Source organism: Ananas comosus, linkage group 12, assembly GCF_001540865.1.
Source record: "Ananas comosus cultivar F153 linkage group 12, ASM154086v1, whole genome shotgun sequence".
Lineage (NCBI taxonomy): Eukaryota > Viridiplantae > Streptophyta > Magnoliopsida > Poales > Bromeliaceae > Ananas > Ananas comosus.
This window is the reverse complement of record NC_033632.1, coordinates 1,475,637-1,500,278: the sequence shown is the minus strand read 5'-3', so window position 1 is coordinate 1,500,278 and position 24,642 is coordinate 1,475,637. Positions and strand designations below refer to the sequence as shown.

Sequence of the window (24,642 nt, the reverse complement as noted above, 5' to 3'; positions counted from 1 at the left end):
AGCAGAGTATGTCACATCAGTAATATAACTGGTGCATTCTAGACTGTTTCCATTGTGCACTGCTCTTACTATAGGCAGAGAATTATATTCAAAAGCACTAGCCTTTATCTTTTGTAATAGTTATTGATTCTCAATTTAAAACCTCATAATATTCAAAAGAACTTTCAAACTCTACTACCAAATCATACAAAAATCAAGACAGTGAAGCACTAATAAATTATTTTGGATTATGGAGAAGCACTTTTATAAAACATTTTCCAGCAGCTGTTGATATTAATGAATTAAATTAGTTATAAGTAAAATATATTTATTAAAATCTAATTAAGTCTACTGCATGAGTGTTAACAAATGTTCTACTACTTGTGTGCTATCATTGAGATTTTGTCAATGACATCTCTTTGAGCAAATTTGGTGAACCGTGAGATTCATCTCAAATTTGATTTTTAAACATTTGCTTAAATCTTAAAATTCTTTTCCTAAATTTTAACACTCTATAAGACGGCTAATTTATAGAAGGCTTAATAAAATAAAAAAAAAAGAGAAGATCACCATTCTAAGTTTTTTTTTTTTTTTTTTTTTTTTTAATTCTTTTTGCTTTTCTTCTACTATGCAAATCCCACTTGAACTTTACATCTCGTCTCAAATATTTTTTCCATAAAAAATTTAAGAAATATCAATCTTGTATTTTAGTCATATATCATATGTCTAATAATTTTGAAATTTCATTAATTAATTTTTGGTGAAAGTGCATACTGTGAAACAACCGTAGTGTTTGAGCTCGAGACTTATTGTTAGGCTCATGACGTGAATTTAAATTAAATGAGAGAAAATTAATAATACTATGAGTATTGTGTGACTCGAACTCAAAACCTTCTGTTCTGATACCATGTGAAACAATTATTATACTCTGAAACATAAACGGTTAGAAAATGATGTTTATATATTTTTATATTTAACACTTATAATAAGGACATGATAAGTGACTTGATTGCATTAAAAACACTTGAATATTCATGCATGAATATATTTTATCGCTTATTTTGGATCTTTAAATCTTGAAAGGTGTACTCAAGAAGGGACTAGATTAAAATAAATTTAAACAAATGTTATATCAGAATGGCGCCCTTAAAATAAACAAAAAGTTCTAAAAAATGGGCTTATTTGAGACAGAACTAATTAAATTGCTGGACTAATTTTATTTAATCCGACTAAATTACATTGAAAAGTGATTTGCATCCAACACGAGCTTCTTTGCTTTTTACTTTTTTTTTTCTTTTGTTTGTTCTTTTCATCAAGCACTTCTCGTGGCTAGTCACGAATCCTAGCTCCCATTTCTCCAACCAGCTCACTAAAAAAAAAAAAAAAAAAAAAAGTCTTCGCCGACATATGCGTTTACGCCGACGTATTTAAAAAGCGTCGGTAATTTTCTCCGCTATCGAAATTTTTGCAACGCTAGGATTTGGCATCGTGAAGTATAGCGCGCGGGAAGTAAAAAGTCCACACCACTTCATGGACGGCGGCGCCACCACCAGCACCATCCTCCGCGGCCGAACCCCGACCTCCGTTGCCGGCCCCAATGGCGGCTCCACTGCCATCCACGTCACTGCTCTCGACGGCATCCTCCATGCCAACTCCCTCTTCACCTTCGCCGCCTTCGTCGGCCTCACCTGGAACCCCTCCTCCTCTGGTGGCAAAGGTCGAGAATTGTCAAATAATAATTATCTTTCAAAAATAATTTTGTCGCTGAATAACAGTATTTTTATATTTTATATTCAACACGAGTAGACAAGTGCAGCACCGGAGTTCGCACAGTTGAACATCTTGTCACCTGCCACGTTGTCGCCTTCGCCTGCTTCCTTTTCTCCAGCATCATAGCCCTATGCCTCAAGCAGGCCGTGACCTGCCGGTGCGCCGCCCCCCGGTCTGCCGCCTCCACTGCCCGGATCAACCGGGCGGTGCTGCGCGCGGGGATCGTCGCCTCCGCCGCAGGGTCGACGTTCGCCGTCGGGTTCCTGATGGTTGCCCTCGTAAACCTGGTGCAGGTGAGGCTCGGGAGGATCGGCTGCCACGGTGGCGAAGGTGGCGTCGCCGCCGTCGCCGCCGTCGTTGTACTCCTCACCCTCGTCCCGTCGGCCATGCTGATCTACGTTGGTATCGTTCTGTACGCTTTTACTCGTTGAATTTGTATCGAGAATTAATCCTCATTTATGTCATGGAGTAGACACTATATATAAATACGAATTTCATATCCCCAGTTTCCTTGCATATTGGCATCTTATTTTATCCTTGTCTAACTCTACTATTATTGGCAAACAATTAGGTCGTTATGTTCATTTTATTCAATTTAATATATAATTTGATTTTGAATGCAAAAGGACCAAATATTCTTGTGTGTGGCTTATTTACAAATCAAAAAAGAAGAAAATTAAAAGAGAAGAAAAAAAGAGAACAGTTCCATGTGCATCTAATTAATTAATTAATTAAGGCTATTTCGAAAAGTTCTTAGGGAGCTTGGTGTAAAAAGATTTGAACTTAATCGAACTAGAACTTTCAACGCCGACCATGCATCAATAAAAGAAACAAAGATTATTGGGCGTGTCTCCTAAAAGCCACCACGCGTCATACTGTACAAGTTTTTAAATATTTGCCTCTATGAGACTATGACACCTTTTTCTATCCTATTAAGTTTTTGAATAACACTTAGGCCCCGTTTGGATACCTCTAAAAACGTAGCATAGTTAAACTATGCTACGCTGGTAGGAAAATAATCCTATGAAGCGTTTGGAAGAAAAAAAAATGAAGTAATTTTTGGAGTATAGTTATACTATACTCCAAAAAATGGAGTAAACTTACAATCAACTTTAACCAAAGGAAAAAAATTCCACCATTTTGGGCTACCAAAGATGTATTAATTTTTAAATTTTAAATTTCAACATAAAATTTTAGATTTCAAATTTTAAAATTTTAAAATTCAAATTTAATTTTGATTTTAAATTTCAAAATTTAAATTTCAAATTTCAAATTTCAAAAACTTCAAAATTTAAATTTTAAATTTTAAATTTCAAAAACTTCAAATTTCAAATTTCAAATTTCAAATTTCAATTTTCAATTTTCAATTTTCAATTTTCAATTTTCAATTTTAAAATTTCAAATTTCAAATTTCAAATTTCAAAAAGTTCAAATTTCAAATTTCAAATTTCAAATTTTAATTTTATTTTTAATTTTTAATTTTCAATCTTCAAAATTTAAATTTAAACTTAAATTTAAAATTTTAAATTTATAAATATGTAAATTTATAAATTATTAAATTTGAAATTTAAAATTTTAATTATAGATTTTTTAAATTTCAAAATTTAAAGTTTAAATGGTATACTTTAAGTTTTAAATTTTAAAGTTTCAAATTTCAAATTTGAAATTTCAAATTCCAAATTTCAAAATTCAAATTTAAAACATAAAATCTAATTTACTTTTTAAATTTTAAATTTTAAATTTTAATTTTATATTTTGAATTTTTATTTTTAATTTTTAAAATTTTATTTTTAAATTTTGAATTTTGAATTTTGAATTTTGAGTTTTGAATTTTGAATTTTAAAATTTTAGAAATTTAATTGTTATAAATACTGTGGAATTGTATGATATGTATCCAAACAACTTAAAAATGAAGCTGTGGAATTTTTTTGTAGTTACAGGATTCCGTATTTCATTTAGACCAAAACCATAGAAAAAAAATTCCATGGAGTTTTTTAACTATGCATCCAAACAGGGCCTTAGGGGTAAGCTTCAAATATCATTTTTATAATTTGGCATTTTTTTACTTTAGTATTCTATAATTTAAAGTGTATTAATTTAATATTCTGTGGTTTTATTTTTTTTTTTTCGTCAGCTCCTCCGTTAATATTTCATTAATTATATATAAAAAAGTTTCAATATCTCATCTAAATTTATCAAATATTCATTTTAGTACTTTTTAGTTTTAATTTTATCATTGATTTAATGAAAAAAGTTAGTGGAGGGGATAACAAAAAAAATAAAATAAAATCAGAAAGTGATACACTTTAAACCATATGGTACTAAAGTAAGAAAGTGTGAAATAACATGAATGATATTTGAAGTTTTTTTTAACACTAACTATTATTCAAAAGATCAATCTAATAACAAACGGTTCAGAAATATATATTAACACTCATACTTATGCATACTTATTAAAAAAAAATCTAATAGAAAATAAATTTAGAATTATATATTAACACTAGTAAAGAGGTTTTTGCGAGCTCTCAAATGACGGCACAAGATGGGCAAGTTGACACTGATGCTCGGTTTCTTAAGCCCTTTCCGTGCTAAAAAGTTGTGAAACAACGATAAGCTTGTTAAGTAGGTCGATCATAAAAAATTACATTAGATTCAAACCTTTTTGAATAAAATAGATGATCATCACAATTGCGCAGGCGTAAGTCGCAAATTAAGAATAACAAAATGTACTCCAAACATAGCAGTTGCTTTCAAATGCATCTCGCGTATGTATGTATTCAATTGAGTAGATGGATAACATTAGTCGAACAGGATATATGTATATAGAATTAGACTACTATACTATCTATAGTACCGAGCTCCGATACTATAGTATTTGTTTTCGATCTTAGGGTATTCAAATTAACGATCCATACCGTTAAATATGATCTAGGGTATATGAATTTTTTAAGAATAAAATTTTAGTTTTTTTCGATATCGTTTACTTAGTAAATAAATTATATTAAAATGGACGGTGAAAATTGAATAATCTTTAAAATTTGAGCATAGGACTTTTAAATTCAAGATCAAGAATGTTAACCTTAATCTATATAGTTTAAAGTATTTTCTATCAAAATTTGAAGAAATTTAGATTCTTCTACACCGTTAAACTCAAAACTCGTCATAATAGCCATTAAAAATTGACAATTTTGAAATAGTTTGATCATAAAGTAAACTATGTCGAAAAAATATATAATTTTATTTCTAGAAACTTTAAATACCCTAAATCAATTTTAGCGGTGTGGATCGTTGATTTGAACGCCCTAAGATCGAAAATCAACACTATAGTACCGGAGCTCGGTACTATAGATATAGTATAGTAGCCTAGCTCTCTCTATATATATATATATATATTCTTAATTTCATGTAGCTCGAAGTGGTTGTAGCTTAATTAATACAATAGAAAAACTACTAAAGTGCGGTTAGTGGAGGGACGGCTCCCGTGATTGTATAATTTAGAGGCTTATGCATGACGTGGGAGTAAGCTAAACTATTCATAATGAAGCAATGGTGCATGTGACTCGATCACTTTGGAACTCTTTTAAATTAAACCATCCAATTCAATTATTCTAGAGCAATTTCATTAGAGTAGTAGCACCGTACCCACTTCTCACTAAGTTCCTACCCACTTCTTACCAAGTTCTATAAAGTTTTTTATTAAATAGTCGACATACATAGGTTACAAAGAAAGAAATGTAATATGTGGATAAAATGGTAATTATAATAAGAAATAAAGAAAATGATAATTAAGAGACTTTATAAATAGCCAAAACATTTTTGTGGTGGTTAAGTCTCATGTTTGTCCAACCCCCCATTAATAAACAATTTATGAGGAAGAAGTTAAAGCATAGTCGTTTGGTTAAGCTACTGGTCGGGGTCAACAATCATAGGATTACTCTACTCTTAATATGCTTAACTCTTTTAACTTCTTGGGTCTAATCATCGCAAGATATTATAATCGGATTAAAAGGTTTAACCCTATTATATTTTATATATAGGACTATTGTAAATCCTCGAGGTGTAATGTTTCTTCCTCGGGGTGTTACGTTCCTCTCCCTTTAAACCCTGACATTTTCGTCAGGCACACTAACAAGTATCAAGTATTAGGCGATGTCCATCCATAACAGTCATCAGCATCGCTCTATCTGTTGCATAATCCTGTTTCAGCCGAGACTCATCGCAAACTTCCTGCTGGAAATTTGTTCTGAAATCAATTGTGATGTCTCGCTTCCCAGAGGGTCACCCATCCTAAAACTATTATAGTTCTAGCACGCTCAACTCTTTTAACCTTTTGGATCTAATCGTTGACTAAAATATTATAACCGGGTCAAAAAATTAGCCCTATTATATCTCATATATAGAACTATTTTAAATTCTCAGAGTGTTACATTATTAATTAGGACTAAATCTTAATCCGACTATAACATTTTGGGGGATGGTTAAATCTAAAAAGCTAAAAGAGTTAAGTGTATTAGGATTAGAATAATCTTACGATGAATGACTTTTTGAAAAGCCGGGAATCACATTAGCTGCCTTGTCATATGCTATATTTTGAATTTTTTCATATGTAAGTTAGGATCGCACAACAGATAGAGCGCTAAAGAGAGTATTCTGGAGAACCTGTATGCTTGTACATATATATAGCATTAATTTGCTCATCATCTTTGTGTGGGGACCGAGAGAATTTGCTGCGTCCATGCAAATGATCACCTGGCATGGGGCATGCCAAGGACAGAAGGAGAAGAGAATCTGAGCGAGCTGTCGCCCGTTAAGATGCCAACGTCCGATGAATCACTCACCGTCTTCTTCCAGCAATATTTTGTTGTGTCATAATATGGTACGTGACTTTCCTTCCACCCACAAATCACAAACGCTTATTATGATTGGTCGACTTTTTTTTTATAGTTTAATTGGTCATTGGCCGTTGCTTGTTAATAAATATGTATTTTCTCTAGTTAAAAAATAATTAGAGTTAAAATCTTTTCTAAAAATACTGATAATCTAACAAAAATTTGTGATTCAAATAATATAAATAAATTAAATTAAAGTAATTGGAAATTCAAAAAAGTGTCCATCAAAGACACATAAAAGCTCCTGGAACCAGTTTCAAATAAGTATAGTTATAAGCCTCTCCACGCATTTTTACCAATTTTAAACAAAAATTTTATTTTACACATTAATTCGGTAGAATCATGGGTATTATTATTGTATTATTATACTATTAGTAATCTAAAATTACCTTCTTACCCCTCGTCATAAAGCACTTTCCAAAAACGAAAGAAAAAAAATTAAAAATAAAGGTAGGTCAAACCACTAACACCAAAAGGTCCTCCACTTTTGTCTTTTTTCACTAGCATGCTCGAAAATTAAAACATGCCCAAATGTGAAAGAGATAATAATTTTTTTCCCCAAAAGTATTTAAATTATTTAACAAATATAATTTGTAAATTTTAAATATTATTTACAAATACAGCAAGTGGTGAAAATGTAAATATTATAACTAAACAAATTCTGAAAATATATTAATTACCTAATAAGTAGTGTTGAAAAATAATAAGAATGTTTTAAGATAGTTAAATCACACAAATTATATTAAACGATGTCGATAGTGAATTTCGATACATAACTGAAAATTCACACACTGCTGACTATAAAATCATAGCTCTGCCTACATATTAATTTTTTTTGTAGAATTAGTATTTATGTAAACTTTATTAATTTAAATTTTTTGGTTACATACCTCTAGCAAGGGTATAAATGCAAATACCAACTTTTCAAAAATAATACAAAATTACTTATTTTTATAGAATTTTTAGCATGTTTAAAGAAATTAACACTTAAATTTGAAGGACATAAAATATAAAATATGATGTTACAAATGGTCCAAATGGAGTGTAGAGATAACACTCCTAAAAAATTATACGGTCAAAAGATTTGAACAATGAGGAAAAATTATGCGGGTGTTTTTATTTTATTTTTTCTTTTTTATATTAATGCGCCAAAAATTCGTGTAGGCCGTTTCAGAATTTAGATGCCCTTTCTTCGCTCTCTTCCGTTCCCTCGTCACCGGTCGTCGTGGAACCCCACACCTCTCTCTCTCTCTCTCTCTCTCTCTCTCTCGCGTTCCCATTGATCGCTCCAATCCCCGAGTGTTCGCTTCTCCGATCGGATCCCGCATCAGGTAGGGTTTCTCCGGTCCCAGATCTCAGATCCCTCCGTTTTCAATTCTGTTTTTGCTTCGATCGATCGGTCTCTATCGGTCTCTGTTGATTTTGGTGTTGTTTTGATTGGATCTCATCCAGATCCTAGGGTTTAGGGGAGGAGAATCGAGGAGGAGGAGGAGAAATGGCGCACCGAGTGGATCACGAGTACGATTACCTTTTCAAAATCGTCCTCATCGGCGACTCGGGCGTGGGTAAATCCAACATCCTCTCGAGATTCACGCGCAACGAGTTTTGCTTGGAGTCCAAATCCACCATCGGCGTCGAATTCGCCACCCGGACGCTTCAGGTCCACCCTTCCTTCTCCGATCAGTTTCTTTTGGTCAATTTAACCCTTTGATTTTAAACTGTTGTTCCGTTAATAACTATTGATAGGATCTACCGAATAATTGTTAATTATAATATCAATTACTCGTCATTTGATTAATTTATTATTGTTTTGATTCGAATTTTAGTGTGTTTAGATGTTGCGAAGGTGAAATTTAACTAAATCCAATGGTGAACTCTCTCGAAAGAGCATTTTATTCCTCTAATTCCATGCAATTTGCTAGTGGAGAATGGCATGTGTGTTATTAAATTTATCAGGATCTCGCGTGGGAGATACAGATAGATCAGCAACATTATAAATGAGACATATAGGCATGTATGAGAAAATGATTGAAAATGATCGATCATATTTAAGCCTTATCTACAGGTGCAGACAAATTGAGAATTTTCCCTTTAAAAGGGAATTTCAGGAAGGGGATAGATGGAATTACAATCTTGTCTAGTAGAAGCGACTGCAGTCTTAGTTTTTGAAAAGTATATAGAAGGTTATGTGGAGGTTGCAGAAGTAGATCTGTGTAATACTAGAGATAAAAAGTTTGTTTGCTGTCTTTTTTTTTTTTTTTGAGAGAGAAAGGTAGCACGCTACCCGCTTCGTTTATTTCATTTAGAAATAAACTTAGCTAGAAATGTGAATCAACTAGGATTCGAACTTAGGTCTCGGGTACCAACCACCAAGCCCTTTGCCACTTGCTCTAGGGACGGTCGGTGTTTGTTTGCTGTCGCTGTTGTTACAACATAGTCTTTTAAGATACTTAATCAAGGAAGCTTATAATATCATAGTTTTATTGGAAGTATTCTGATCCTGGATGGTTGTGAAACTCTATTAATCAATGATATATCTTCTTATCTTGTCGGTTTTTCTGTTGATTTAAATGAATTTTCCTTGTGAGCTTTTCACCTTCCCTACCATTACTATAGGGAATCTGCCATTATGCTCTTGATGATCTCATTTGGATCTTGACGATGTTCATTATGTTCTCAATGATCTCATATTGGATCTGCACAAGTTGATTTGATCCAAACTATTATGATCTTCCTCCTGCTCTTTTATCTAATAACTACTGTCCGATGCTCTGTTATGCTTCCATTTAGTCCTTTGGGATATGCATATATATGTAAAATAAAATTTTCCTGCATATACCACTATCTGAGTTTGTGCAATATAGTGCTTGTTACATCTCTCAAAAAATATAGTGCTTGTTACTTAGAAAGGAACAAATAATTGAATATTTGAAAAATTAAAAGTTAATTATCAGTCATTACCTTGCTATACCGATTCCTTTACTTAGATGTTTTCCTTTTCTAAATTTAGTTCATCAACTATTGTTGCAGATAGAAGGGAAAACAATCAAGGCCCAAATATGGGATACTGCTGGCCAAGAACGCTACCGCGCCATAACTAGCGCGTACTATCGTGGGGCAGTGGGTGCCCTCCTTGTCTACGACATTACAAAGAAACAGACATTCGAAAATGTGCAGAGGTGGCTGCGTGAGCTCCGCGACCACGCGGACTCCAACATAGTCATCATGATGGTTGGTAACAAGTCCGATCTCAACCATCTACGATCTGTCTCTGAGGATGATGCTCAGGTATGAAAATTCTGATTTTATAGTATATGTTTGTACTATTTCTTTAGCTTCTGGAGGCTGTCCATGAAATTATCACTTTTCTGAGGTCTTAAAGTATATAATTTTTGCCACACAGGTTTTGGCCGAGAAGGAGGGGCTCTCGTTCCTGGAGACCTCGGCATTGGAGGCATTTAACATCGAGAAAGCTTTTCAAACAATCCTAACTGAGATTTACCACATAATAAGCAAGAAGGCTCTCGCCGCGCAAGAGGCGGCGGGAAATGCCGGCCCTCCGATCCAAGGGACTACGATCAACGTCACCGATTCGTCGGGGGGTGCAAGGAGAACATGCTGCTCTACTTAGGTAAATTTCTTTCCTCCCAAAGAAGAGAACAAAATTTGGTCTTTAGAGAATTTTCAATTGGTGGTGTAGATTACTCGGTTCTTCATTTCTCCTTTCTATTGTGTGTGCGTTATCTGATTCAGGCAGGAGCTCATAGAAGAGATTTTTTTTCAGAAGGTTAGATAACTTTGGTGTAATGCAGAGTGTTGGCTATTATTATTATTTTTTTTCCTTCCGTTTCTTGTGCTTAGCTTTTAATAGCAAATCCTTTAGAATGACTATATTGAATAATGTGTTCAAAATTGAATGATTTGGTGTCCTCTGTTGTGCTCTTTAACTTGTTCAATCCCATAACAATCCAATTTTTTCATGTTTTCCTGTTGAGTTTTCCTCTAAATAGCAATAGTACTATTTAGTTCATTATACAATATATGAAATTGCAGCGAAGTATGCTGGTTCTGTTTATTGGAATACTTTATGTTTACTGAGTTTGATCGTTCCGAGTTCAAGTGCATAGAGTGCCGCCTATAACCACCCCGTTACAAACTAGGCCTAAAAATGAAAGTTTTCAGAAGGTTTGAGCGTTAAATTAAAACTTATTTTAGGGCCTGCAGTTTGGCTCTAATTTACGGTGTAGTATTGTTGAGTGCTGCTTTTAGAGTAAGCATTATATAAAATTCTCTGGAATAGATTTTGTTGTGTAAATGTAACGTATTTGCATTAGAACTCCTGCTTTGCAACTTCACAATTCTTTTTAATTTTTATTATAGTTAAAAAAACATATCTAATTTTTTATTTGCCTATTGCTAAAACAATACATTGTGGATCATTTACACATTCCCGTATTTCCTTTACCCGGATGCAACAATCCTTCATTATATTTATACAGTGTATGTTCGTTCTCTTCATTATATAACGCGACGACTACACGCATATGCATACTGAAGCTCTATCACTTCCCTCCTTGCCTGCATCAAAATATGAGGCATGCAATGGTTCATACTTCATAGTAAATGCTATGTTTAGCCACCACTTCCACCTCCTGCGCTCACCATTTTATGCTACTAACCCACCACCGCCCCAATCGATCTGCACCATTACCACCGCCGTTGTTGTTGTTGCCGTCGCTGCGACAGTACTATATGCTCACACCGCATAAAAAGTTTGTCCGCTGCCGCACTATTCGCAAGCTCACGGCGGTGGCGTCGCTCCTACGAAGAGGCGCGAATTCGTGCAGGTACAAGGAGACCGCATGCAGCCACTACACCACCTCTGCAGCGCTTGCTCTTTTCGCATGGTTCTTTAGCTATATCTCGGCTCTCACCATCCTTTGGGCACGTGCGAAAGCATGAGAATTGTTAAGGACTAGTAATGAATTTAAACTAGTCTGGAGAAATCTTTTCTCTGCTTCTGGAGTTACTCCATCTAAGTAGTGGTTGTCTCTAGCATTATCTTATCTCTTGAGTCACATCTTCTAACGAAGTAGTGGTTGTCCCTAACATTCTTATCTACATGTTACTGATGATGAAACTGTTAGTTGTGCCACACTTGGGCTTCTATTGATTTTTTTTTTTTTTTTTTTTTTTGAGAGATAGATAGCACGCTACCTGCTTCGTTTATTTCATTTATAAATAAACTTAGCAATAAATGTGAATCAACTAGGATTCGAACTTGGGTCTCGAATACCAACCATCAAGCCCTTTACCACTTGCTCTAGGGACGGTCGGTCTTGGACTTCTGTTGTTAGTTTAAATCTTTCGGTATAAATTGTTTAAACTTCAAATTGTGTTCAATTATAAGAGTAAGTATTTTGTACATGGTATCTGTGGCAACAGTATTTCACCCAAAGAAGACAATCAATCACCAGGGAAACTCTTTAAATATACTGAATTTAAATATTTACCTATATTAAAAAAAATTAAATAGTGATGCAAAATTAATGTCTAAACTAGAAAAATTCTAATTTTTCTAAGCATGTTAACTATGTTGAAATTAAATATTTATCTAAATTCAATTGTTTTTTAAACTAGTGATACAAAATTAATGTCTAGAATAGAGGATTTTAAAATTTCTTAAACACATTAAAATATGTTGAATTTAAACATTTACCAATATTAAAATTTTTTAAAATAGTAATACAAAATTCCTCTAATTTAAATTTAAATTTCTAAATTTAGACATTTAAATTCAACATATTCAAAATAGTACTATATCTAAAATTTCTAAAATTTAAATTAATGCCTAAATTATAGGAATTCTAAAATTTCTAAAATTAATGCTGCAAATTAATATCTAAATTTGACATATCCATCAATTTATTAAATTAATGCTTAAATTAGTGCAAAATTAATAATTAGATTTGGGATATCAATCAAAACTTTTTTAAAATTTTGTGATGTTTAATTACAAAAATACCCCCGTTATGAAATAACGTTTTACCCTGCTACATGTTAAATGACACATTTACCCTCAATTGGTCAACAGTTAAGATTTTTTTTTTATTTTTTTATAAAATAAAGTGCTAATCATTTCTCGAATGTTTATTTGTATGTAATGTAGACTCAAATGGGTCATGGGTGCTAATTGAAGAGCTTGTATCCATGCTGATAATTATAAACTACTTGGTTTGTAAGATTAATATGTTGTAAATAAATGTGCTCTTCAAATAAAGTCAAGTAGTTCACCACTCATATATATGATGGGTTGATTTTGAGAGTAAAACATTAATATTGAGAATTTCCATTTACCTAAATGTAAATTTTCTTTTATTTTATTTAATTTGATTTTCATATTTATTTCCTATTTATCAACTGATATTATAAAAAATAGGAAACAACTAGGCTTTACGACCGCTACCAGTTGAACTCGGCAACAAGAGCCTTTTTTTTGCCCTGTTTAGATCAAATAATGAATTGATTAATTCAGAGGAATATTTTTTTTTTGAGAAAAAGGTAGCAAGCTACCTGCTTCATTCATAAAGTAAAATGAACTAAGCATACAGGTGGAAGCAGCTAGGGCCTCCTAGAGAAACCGAAAAGAAATCAACGAAAAGAAAAACAAAAGCCCAAAAAAAACATGAAAACGGAAACAAGAGCATGTGGTTAGAGCAGGAGACGTCGAGAATCACGTAACATCAGTCCAATCCTTTAACAAAGACTCAACGCGAACCGCGGCCCGGTTTGCGTTGGGAGGCATATCACGAAAGATAGTATTATTGCGTTCAGTCCAAACAACCCACCAGATCGCCGCCAGTCGGGTTAATCTCTTCGCAGCAGACACAGCATTGAGGTTACAAGATATCTCATTCCATAAGCACCGGACATCCCCCGAGTGTACAACGGTCAGCTCATTCCCTCCCTCAATCCAAAAAAGGTATCTGACGAAGACACAATCAGAGAAAAGGTGATCACAATTTTCTAGGTAGACCGCGCAAAAAATGCACTGTTGATCCACAGGGCATCCTCGGGTGATCAATCTATCCACAGTGGGTAATCTCTTGCGAAGTAAAATCCAGATGAAGATTTTAACTTTGCCCGGAATTTTTAACCTCCAAAGATGAGCGTACGTGGGGTCTCTCTGGCCTGCGTCGGTGATGAAGTCATAGAGCGATTTCACTGAAAAGCTTTGATTGGAGGACCAACGCCACTTTAAGATATCATTTGTGCTGTTCGGACTATACTGGGATAGGAGATTTTTTAGCATCAGAAATAGTCTCTGCCTTTCATCCACTGTGACCGACGCAAGACCTCTAGCTATGAAACGCCATCTCCACCCATTAGCATTCCAGCATTGTGAGACCGTGACCTCCTTATTGGCTATTCTGCAGTAGATTTCTGGAAACCAAGTACTCAGAGGGATTTGATCGATCCAAATATCGGACCACAGCCTGATATTTTTTCCATCACCAAGCACATATGAAACACCGCACTTAAACAAATCTCGGCAACTCAACACACCTCTCCACCACTGCGAGAAAGGTCTGAAAGCCCTTCCCTCGTGTAACGGCCTTCTTCTGGTGTAATATAATGCTGTAACCAACCTCCCCCAGATCAACTGCGGTTCGTTGAAGAATCGCCACCACCATTTGGTTAGAAGAGCCTTATTCATAGCCTCCATATCTTTAATCCCAAGCCCTCCTTCCTTTTTACTTTTGCAAATAGATTTCCATCCTACTAGACATGACCCCCCAGAAATTTGGGAGCACCCTTTCCAAAAGAAGGATCTTCGCAGTGCTTCGATTCGTTTCAGAACCCATTGTGGCGCTTTAAAAATGGTAAAGTAGAATAACGGCAGATTCGAGAGCACCGAATTGACCAAGGTGAGTCTCCCCCCCTGTGAGAGGAGTTTCGCCTTCCACCCTTCAATGCGCTTCTCAATACTGTTTATAATTGGAGCCCAATCATCCCTCCTAAGGGACCTGATGTGGAGTGGCAACCCAAGATATCGTAGAGGTAAATTGCCTACTCTGCATCCTAAAATATTTGCAAGACCGTTGGCTCTGCTTGCATTAGGTCCTAAATACAGGAGTTCAGTTTTGCTCATATTTATCTTGAGACCTGAGCCCCATTCAAACATCTTCCAGAGGAACAACAAATTACGCATATCCGGCTCCTTAGCCTCAGAGAAGAAGATAGTATCATCCACGTATTGGAGAAGTAGAGTCTGGCAATCTGCAGTTGGACCCACTCCGTGTAGCAATTCGCTACCCCTAGATTCAGAGGAATATAGAAAGAAATTTGTTAAAATTGGAAGGAATTTAATTTACTAAATATTTTTTATGATCTTCCCGAGATATATATATCTTTTACATATTATTTTCAATAAATATCCCCTTAATCAAATCTAATGATTTTAATTGACCAAATATTATGAGATTCTCCTCTCAATTTTTCTCTTTATAAATTAACACGAGAGATCTTTTTTCTCAAGTATTGAGTGTTTGGAGCGTATTCTTTAGTCCTTGGAGCAACCATGAAGGTCACAGGGGTGTCTCTAATTTTTGTTGTGCTTGGATGCTTTTTGATTCTTTCTCAAGGTTAGTAATCTTTTTTCATATTAATTATGCTGTTAATTGCATTTTAGATCTCACAAAAGAACATTAAAACACACACATAAAAAAGAAAACCTTGGTCATAAAATGATGTTCTTTTATTCGATCCACTCAAACTTTCTCCTTTGTATGTCTAAATATTGTATCTATATATCCCTTCTTTTATGTTTGTTATTTATATCATATAAGTATAAGATCACCCAAAAAAAAAAAAATCAAGCATCAAAATTTTCTCTTTTGTCTATGTCTTTCACTTTTGTTTTTGAGTTTTGTAGATTAAAGGTTTACTTTCATGTGTTGTTATTACATAATAAGAATTTTAATCGCCAATATTAGTAAGTCTTAACGGGCTTCACATAAATAATCATTTTGAATTTTTGATGTGAACAAGCACATATCTTAATGCAATCTTTTCATGCTCAGAGCTATATTACCCGTACACTTCAAGCGAGTGCAAATTAATAGTGCATGAATAGCTTTTTCCTAGTGTAAAAAATGTAAGCTTCACTTTTGCAAAAGCAGTAAAGCACTATGACACTCTCACTCAATGCCTTCCCAAAATTATTTGAAGTTCAAAAAGCATATGCTACTTTTATATGTGTTATAAAAAGACCATTACTTTTAATATTAGCGTATTTTTACTTTTCTACAATTAAACAAGATCTGCTAATTAATATTAGCTCTCATTGATTAAAAATTTTTACCAACTCTGTAACTCTACAGCTTTTCTGAAAAATCGAAAAATTGTAGCAGCGCAAGAAGGTGCTTTAATTTAAAGAAAGTCCCTTAAGTAATAGATGATCAATCCTATGAATTTATTAGAGACCTAAGAGAAAGTTTGAATCGCATCTTATGTGTTACAATTTGTAAGTCTCCATACCCATCACATGCATGCATGGATTCTTTCTGCAAAAAATGAGAGCTCCACGTTTCCCCAAAAAATATTGAAGTTCAAAAAGCATTTCAAAAAGCATGTTTCACTTTATATTTCCATTAACGAAAGTTACTAATTACAATTTACAACACGCCGTTTTTTTTACTAGGAGATGGCCACTTTTGTATAAAAAATAATACACGTTACTATCAGTTCCGAATAATAAATTACTCCAATCCTAGTCTTTTCCGAAAAGTCGAATAATCGTAGCAGCACAAGAAGGCTCAAGTACAGTTGTACAAACGATGAGGCCACTTCCAAACTGTAATGTCTCAATAGCTAGTCTCATATAAGATAAAAAATATATTCTAATTTAAAATATTTGAGACCTCACATGCTGATAGTAATAACCGGACTTAAATATTCTGAGTCGATGGTTTGCGTCCAACAAGTTAGTATTTGGACCGAATACTAGTAAAAAATGTGAGAGTTAAGTATTACGCAAGATAAAGTATTCCACCAATTTGGTAGGAGCCATGCATCTTTTAAAACCGTAATCTCACATTGCTGGTCTAAATTTCGTCAGAATCTAAAGAACAGGAGAAGTCTGTAACGCCCCACAAATAATTCGTAAATAATATTTATTCGTGATAAAATTAGTCAATTAATTATTTTTTTTTTTTTCCCCCTTTTGTGCCGCCAGGTCGAGAGATTATTGGAACTGGAATAGGAAGCGCTTCCCTCGCAAGCGCGCGGAAGGAGAGCAAGATCACAGTGATTCCGTGTTTGCCGGCGACGTGCGCGAGTTTGGATGGGAGATTGGATGATCAGACATGCTACTGCTGCGTAGTTAAGCAGGGGGAGCCTTGCTACAGCAGCAGGCAGACGTGTCAGCAAAATTGCCCAACATGCAATCCCAAGTGCCAGAGCGAAAATCGCCACAAGCTAGGCAATCTGATTCAACCATGAAGTAGCAGCTGCTGCTACTTATCTAATTTAATTTGGCGATCCACCATAGAATCAATCAATAAAGTGTTTAACTCTCTAGAGCTTTAGAAAAATGGGACTGTGGAAACTAATAATTAAGATAGTCTTGTTATTGGGTTAGCAGCAATGTTGCAACTCCTCAATCTTAATTTGAGGCAGTGATTGAAATTTTAATGACTCATTCTATGGTCTCGAGTGATTCTACTATTACAAATAAATTTCATTTAAGTACGTAGTGTGTCTGAACTTTGGATTACACTTTAATTTGAAATGAACAGCTTAACGAGAAAGGTGCATGGTGTGACGAGGTGCACCAAGTTCTGGCAATGTCCAAACTCAAAAAAAAAAATTGCATGTGAACCACTCAGCCAAAGGCCCAAAGCCATGTTTTGCAAAAAATGGAGTTACTATATAAGTTAACGTATATTATATATATGCATACTATACCAACTCTAATAAGTGCTTGTCCATCTTGAGCTTTCTATCCAAAGGGGTATTGACCCTCTAGAGACAAATATGCATTTCTACAAATATAAAAAAAACAATAACTATTCTATCAAAGGATTTTTTTTTTTAAAAAAAAAAAAATTCAAACTTGTTGCAATATATATAAAGAGGTACACGTACCCTCCCCCAACATGCACACATAGAGAGAGAAACTCCTATATACCCACACTGAGACTGAGACTGAGACTGAGGGAGATGAACGTAATAGGAGGCCCTGGAAGCGTATCTGGGCTGTTGCTGAGGATAGCGCAGTTCATTTTTGCTGCAGCTTCCTTATCGATTATGATCTCGGCCCCTCGATCCTACTTCTCTGTTATATTTGTGTATGCAAATTGTTTATCATTTTTGATTCTCTTCGTCAATATTTTATCTTCGCATGCATGGTTTTATAGTTCTAATGCACTATTTTCCTCAACAGAATTTTAATGCACTATATATTCTTATCCAGAAAAGAAATTTTAATGTATTATTTTTAATTCATTGTCTTTTTTTAGGTTCTTGGACGTGGCGATGGCGTGGCATATATGTTGGATTACTGTGCGCCTTTCGTACGATATGTTATGCTTATATTATGGAATTAATCACCACAGGCGTAATCTTCTATCAGTATATGTTATCTTAGATTGGGTAATTAACTCACACTCGTGATTATTTCTGGTTCCTCTATTTTCAAAGTTACAATACAGTGAGTAAACTTTCAAAAACTCATTGCAGTGTTTATGCTGTATTTACTGTTTACCACAATATATAATTACGTGGAAAAGAGAAATAAAAAGAACAGTAGTTCCTTATTTTGTTTTTATTTCATATAACTTCTCTACAAAGTATCAAAGTAAGCAAATATAACACTCCCGGTGTATTTACACCTTTATTACCACATATATAAGAAGGTATATCATATTGTAACGAGTTTGCAGCGAAATGAACAGTAACAAAAGTCAAGAAGTTCATTCCCTAGAACTTGTAATCATAAGAAACTTAACAAAAATAACAAACTACACATATATGTAAGAAATTGGAATTACAACTTACAGTTAGTACCCTTTATATTTAAAGCTTCTTCATAAAACTATGAAGTAATAATAAGTCGCCCCACAATCAAATCATAGGTGACTATGCAGTCGACACTCGGAGCAGGGTGTTCTTCTTTGGCAGCAGCGACGCTCCTACAAAGAGACGTGAATTTTTGTGGGCAAATGGCGACCGCATGCCGCCACTACACTACCTCCGCGGGGCTCGCTCTTCTCGCGTGGTTCTTCAGCTACATCTCGGCCCTCACCATGCTCCGGGCGCGTGCGAAAGCATGAGAATTACTGATGACTAGCAGTGAAGTGAAACTAGTTTGGAGAAATCTTTTCTCTACTCCCTAAGAAGTTAGTTCATCTTAGTACGTAGTGTTTGTCTCTAGTGTATCTTTTCTCTGCTTCTTTAGTTATTTTATCTAAAGTAGTACGTGTATGTCTCTAGCATTGTTATTTATATACTACTGATGCTGAAAATGTTAGTCGTGCCACACTCGGGTTAATTTATATTGTGTTTAAACGGCAAAAGAATGAATGATTGATCCTTTTGATTCAAATAGTTTAAACTGTGTACATGCATGGTTGATGAGAAAACAGATGTGGCAACAATATTCCACCACAAAAGGACTACCAGGAAAACTCAAAAACAAATAATGTAATGTAATGTAATTTACTCTCATGAATTTTTCTAAGATTCACTAGCCATTACTGTGCTGAGTTGAAAAAAGAGAAACATCCACTTATCTACAACTTTCACCACAATTCTAATCAAATCAAAATGCCATTTTCAACTCACATTAACCCTGAAACATCAATACGAAAAACAAAATACGCAAATTAGAACGCCAAGGTTAGTAACTAGGCTATTCCTTTTTCTAAGAGACTCACTCTGAATGTATATTTGTGCGTAGTGTAGACTCAATTGGGTGATCAAACCTCGTTATGTGTATATTTACGGAGTTTTGATTTTCGGTCTTTTCGGATATTAGTAGCAGGTTGCTAAATGGATCTTCAAAATCATATTAAATTTCAAAAAACATGTACTACATTCGTATTTGCATAAATGAAGATCACAAATTTTAACATAGCCTTTTTTCCACTGGGAGATGGCCATTTTTCTATAAAAAAAACAAGATCTATTTAACATCAGCTCTCACAGATTAAAAAATTATCCCAAATTTCTAATCCTCGTTTTACTTTTGTCGATAAAAAATTCTAGCGACACAATTTAAAGAAAGCCCCTCAAGTACTAAAAAGTCTAAAATATGATGGTTATATTGTGGATGTAGTGTCTCCGGCCAATGAAAATACACCATTGAATTTATCCATTCCATCATAATTTTAAAAAATATTTTTATTGTATTTTTTTTTAAAAAAATAATTGATTGGTTATAGATTATATGATGTGGCTGTCACATAGTAAACTTTCGCCTAAGTATACATGAGGAGACCACTACCAAATAACGGTGTTCTAAAAGTCAAGTCGAATCAGTCAGATCGTGACCCAATTCACAGGTCGGATTAGTTTGATCCATATAACCGGAAAATTTTAAAACCGTTTGATATAGCGGTCTAACTAATATACTAGTGAATGGTGAACCGACATAATTTTAATTAAATCGATTTGAACCATTATTTATCATAGATTATTGATGGGACAGTTCAACCTATTTTGTTTAGATTATTTTTTAAAAGAAGCTTTAAAATATTTATTTTTTTTATTTTTTTATCTTTATTATTAAACACATAGAAATGAATAATTCATTATTTATAAGATGTTACTGGTCTAACTGGTCAAACCGGTGATAGAATCGGTTGAATCGTGACCCAACATCTTTTTTAGTTCATAACCACAGTTTCGAGTTTTAACACACTGTCAAAAAAAAAAAAAAAAAAAAAAGCTGATAACAATATTTATCCACAATAAAAATGGTCGATTAATTGAATATATTTTTATTTTTATTTTTCGCCCAAGGTCGAGAGATTGTTGGAACATCACCAGTAGGAAGCGCTTCCCGGGAAAGAAAGCCCCGCACGTGCGCGGATCGAAGATGTTCTTCCACAAACGCAGGGCACGTGTGATGAGGGTGGTTACACGTACTGCTGCTTGTCTCTGCGATCGCAGGGATGCTACGGCACCAAAGACATGTGTCAAAGAAATTGCCGCAAATGCGATCCCAAGTGCTAAGAGAAAAAAAATATATATGTAATCACCAGAAGCTGCAGAATATGATTCAACCGTGAAGCAGTAGAATCAATAAAGATGTTTGTTTACTTTTCTTGGGCTTTGTTGTTGTTATTATTATTAAGTTATTATTGGTTGGCAATAACGCAACTTCCCAATCACGAGTTATTATTTTGTACATGGTTGCTGCAAAAACAGATATCAAAGAAACTCAAAAACATATGATGTAATTTACTCTCATGAATTTTGCTAAGATTCGCTAGTGACTTGAGAAAAGAGGAATACCAAATTATTCACAATTTCACCACAATTCTACTCAAAACAAAATGCCATTTTTTACCTCACAATCCTGAAACATCAATATGAAAAACTAAAATATGTGCATTGAAGGCCATGGTTAGTAACTAGGCTATTCTTTTTTCTTTTCTTTTTTTTTTTTTGGCATTTTCTTTTCTTTCTCCGCCCCGATTAGGACCTGGGTTTTTGGTGTGGCAAGTTACAGTCGCTGCCTTATTCGCCTTCCGAAGAGTTCAACAGGGTCCCTTAAGTCGAGCCCTACGACGCTGCTACTGCTCCTCTTCTGCCCAATTGATGTAGGATCATTGTCTGCATTGGCAACAGTCGCCAACAAGTCGGAAAGTAACAACGGGGATGTCTCCTTCAAGTGGTCGAAGGCTTCGGTCTCCATGACAACTGCAAACAATAGGTGACACAAGGATGAGTATATTTGTGATGAAATCGCAAAATGCACTAGGAAAATGTAAATTTATCGCTGGAAGCTTGATAATGAAACATGGAGATATTTACATAATATACACCCCTGCATAAGATACATATTAATCCTTCAAGTTCATTGTTTTCAATAAAAGAATCCTTTCGTTTCTTAAAAATAAACGTTCGCACTTTCAAAGATGCCCCTCTTCACAACTTTTTCTAGTACAAACCTATAGGAGATGGATGACTCCCCAACTTACGTAATGATACTTTCGTAACTGTATATTTTAATGGTAAATTTTTTCTTAGATTGGGTCATCATCCAATTCATGGGAGGAGATTGGTCCTGTGCCCGAAAATGCTCTCTAAAAGGGGCATTTTTGAATAAGGTCGTATAGGTAAGGAATTAAGTTTTTGATGCGAACACACAACTTCAGATTTCACAATTTTGCAGGTACATACAGAGAAAGAAGTACCTAGAGCAAAATAGGCAATCTTATTCAAGTAGGAGAAAGCATATATTCTTAGTCTAAAGAGAGAACACCAACCTCCCAAATTTTCCCGAGCAGCCATGAATTTTAGACAGGCAGACTTCAATTGAGCACACTGGTGTTGGTCCGCTAGAGCCAAGGTTGTCACCACTGTGTCAGTGGTGAGTTCCTCACATAGCTTTGCTTCACATAGCAGCCTCAGACGCTCCAATCCATATCTATCGGCCGCCACTAATATATGTTGCACCATTATTGTCGAAGTGCAGATTGAATCTGGTCCAGTTAGTTCATGGACACTTGGAAATTTATCCGAGTATATAAAGTGAAGCATGGCCTGCAAAGTCCAAATATATATATATATATATATATATATAAAAGCATTATTTTAATGAATTTAAAAAGCTAAACAGATAAGAGATTAACTCAGGAAAGAAATATCTTAAAAGAGTTCCTTGAACCAGCATGTTACTGCTAGTTACTGTTACTTGCAATGGCAAAATATAATATAAGCAGTCATTACCTTGAACACGAGAGGTTCCACATCTTCGACAACAACCCTGTTCAGATGCCGATTTCCAATTGGACCAAAGAATTGAGCATTAAATACTGGTGAGCGAGTAGCAAGAACCAGCTTGTGAGCTCTAAACATCTCATCGCCAACCTCAAAAACTATGTCAGATCCAATACCAGATTTCAGCAGGTCCATGAGGCAGTGCCCCAAATCAGGTGATGGTACAGAAATTGATAAGTGCTTCGGTGAATTCACACGGTTCCTAACAACACCGACTGTGCAGTTCAAAATTATACAATCATCCTTCAGATAATCCGATGTTTCTAGGGATGTTCTTCTGTAAAAACGCTTGTAACCCCTATGATATAACCAAAAAATTAAATTATAAATTAGTAAGAGAACTGGGAAAGAGAAAAAAGAGACATTGACAATAACCATGAAAGATTGTAATTTAAGAAATTAGAGCATAGTATCAAGCACGGTATCAGGAAAGCAAGAGAGCTATAAGCTACTCAAGCTCCCCATATGTAAAATATATTACAGGAGCTCACCCCAAGCTAGTTTTAAGCCCATTTAACAAACAAACTGATACAAGCACGCGCATGCATTAAATGGAAGAAGATTTAATTACAATTATTAGATTACATTGTACATAAAATGAGAAAGGACAGTTCTCTAAAATACAGATAACAATTGCAAGATAAGCGAATGCAAGCACGCCAAAGCACACAATGACAATCTTTTTTTTTTTTCTTTTTATTTCTTTAAGAAACAGGAAACATTGACAATCAATATATAGTAAAAAAAAACAAACTTGCAAATAAAATATTTATATAAAAAAAAAGAGGAGCTATCCATAATATCTAGAAAATCAAACTGGGGTGTCAACATCATTAAGTGAGTAGAAAACATTTTTAAGTTTACACAACCATTAAAAATTAGCAAAATAGCACAAGAGAGAATTTTGCATTTTTGCATTGAAAAGAGAAGATATCAACAATGAAAGGATAAAAGTTTAACCCATTAAATACAATGGATATAGAGAATTGAACCCGCAAACTCTTGAAAAATGAAACTGCAGGGAATTTTAGCAAACCAAGTTTCACAAAAGATCAATATGATAAGAAACGCCACTCATGTGCACGGCACAGAGTAGATAAACCACGCCACTTGCAATGGCGAGAAATATTGCGAAACAATGGGCAAAATTATAACCAGTTCCCATACCATATTAGCGAAAAAAACCGATAAACTACGGTAAAGGAAGGAAAATTTAACCTATTAAACAACGGATCGAGAACAAAAATTGCCAAAAAGGAGAAGGAAAAGAAGGAGGATGCACACACCACATGCTTCCGCGGTACTTGAGGGTGTAGGGACCAGCATCGAGGGCGCGGGCGAAGTGGCTGTGGACCTTGTGCTTGCCCTTGCCGCTCTGGTCGACGAGGGCGAGCTCGAAGAGGGCGCGCACGTCGGTGCCCTCGCTCGCGAGCGCCACGAACGCGGACACGTACGCGGCCCCGTCCTCGGGGCTCTTCCCGTCCGGGTACACGTACACCGCCCACTCGTGGCCCCCCACCGCGAACGCCCCGCTCGACAGGAACCTCCCCGGCCCCATCCCCTTCGCCAGGGAGAACCCCTTCACCGCGTACCGGTGCGACCCGCTCACCGTCTCGAACACCGACCTCGACCCCGAGTCGCCGCCATTGTCGTCGTCCTCCGCGAGCTTCGCCATCGGAAACCCTAGTTTGGGCCCTGGATCGACGAGAGAGCGAGAAAAGAGAGGGGAACTAGGGTTTCGCGATTTGGAGAAGGGATTGGGGATTGGGTGTCATGTGCGAGACTAGGGTTCGGGAGCGTTTTTTTGTTGTTGCGTTGCGGAGGAGTATTCGGAGAAGAGGCGGAATCGGAAAGGAGAAGGGAAAGTTTGCGAGTACTGCTGTTATACTGTATAATAATACCAAATGCGTATGTACACAAGCAAATACTTTTGCTACCGAGTTCGGGAGGAAAATTGAATATATGTCCCCGTATATTTGATCAATGCTTAATT

The 24,642-nt window shown here is 35.2% G+C and overlaps 3 protein-coding genes across 4 annotated transcripts; 2 read left to right on the top strand and 1 right to left on the bottom strand.

The window, feature by feature from the left end:
* Positions 1,463 to 2,676, top strand: LOC109718907. The gene is made up of 2 exons (XM_020245382.1): positions 1,463 to 1,696; positions 1,786 to 2,676. Exons 1-2 carry the CDS (start codon positions 1,510 to 1,512, stop codon positions 2,178 to 2,180), a joined length of 582 nt encoding a protein of 193 aa, XP_020100971.1. The 5' UTR covers positions 1,463 to 1,509; the 3' UTR covers positions 2,181 to 2,676.
* On the top strand, positions 7,791 to 10,618 carry LOC109718906 (ras-related protein Rab2BV). 2 transcript variants are annotated; one of them, XM_020245379.1, is made up of 4 exons: positions 7,791 to 7,969; positions 8,091 to 8,298; positions 9,669 to 9,926; positions 10,042 to 10,585. In XM_020245379.1, the coding sequence occupies exons 2-4, from the start codon at positions 8,134 to 8,136 to the stop codon at positions 10,267 to 10,269; spliced, it is 651 nt and encodes a 216-aa protein (XP_020100968.1). In that variant the 5' UTR covers positions 7,791 to 7,969; positions 8,091 to 8,133; the 3' UTR covers positions 10,270 to 10,585. The 2 variants fall into 2 exon arrangements, with proteins under 2 accessions (XP_020100968.1, XP_020100969.1); XM_020245380.1 differs by lacking the exon at positions 7,791 to 7,969 and having other exon boundaries at positions 8,098 to 8,298; positions 10,042 to 10,618.
* On the bottom strand, positions 21,096 to 24,518 carry LOC109718936 (BTB/POZ and MATH domain-containing protein 3-like). Its single transcript, XM_020245432.1, has 4 exons — positions 23,936 to 24,518; positions 22,599 to 22,947; positions 22,136 to 22,412; positions 21,096 to 21,566 (listed from the first exon to the last, which is right to left on the bottom strand). Exons 1-4 carry the CDS (start codon positions 24,322 to 24,324, stop codon positions 21,370 to 21,372), a joined length of 1,212 nt encoding a protein of 403 aa, XP_020101021.1. The 5' UTR covers positions 24,325 to 24,518; the 3' UTR covers positions 21,096 to 21,369.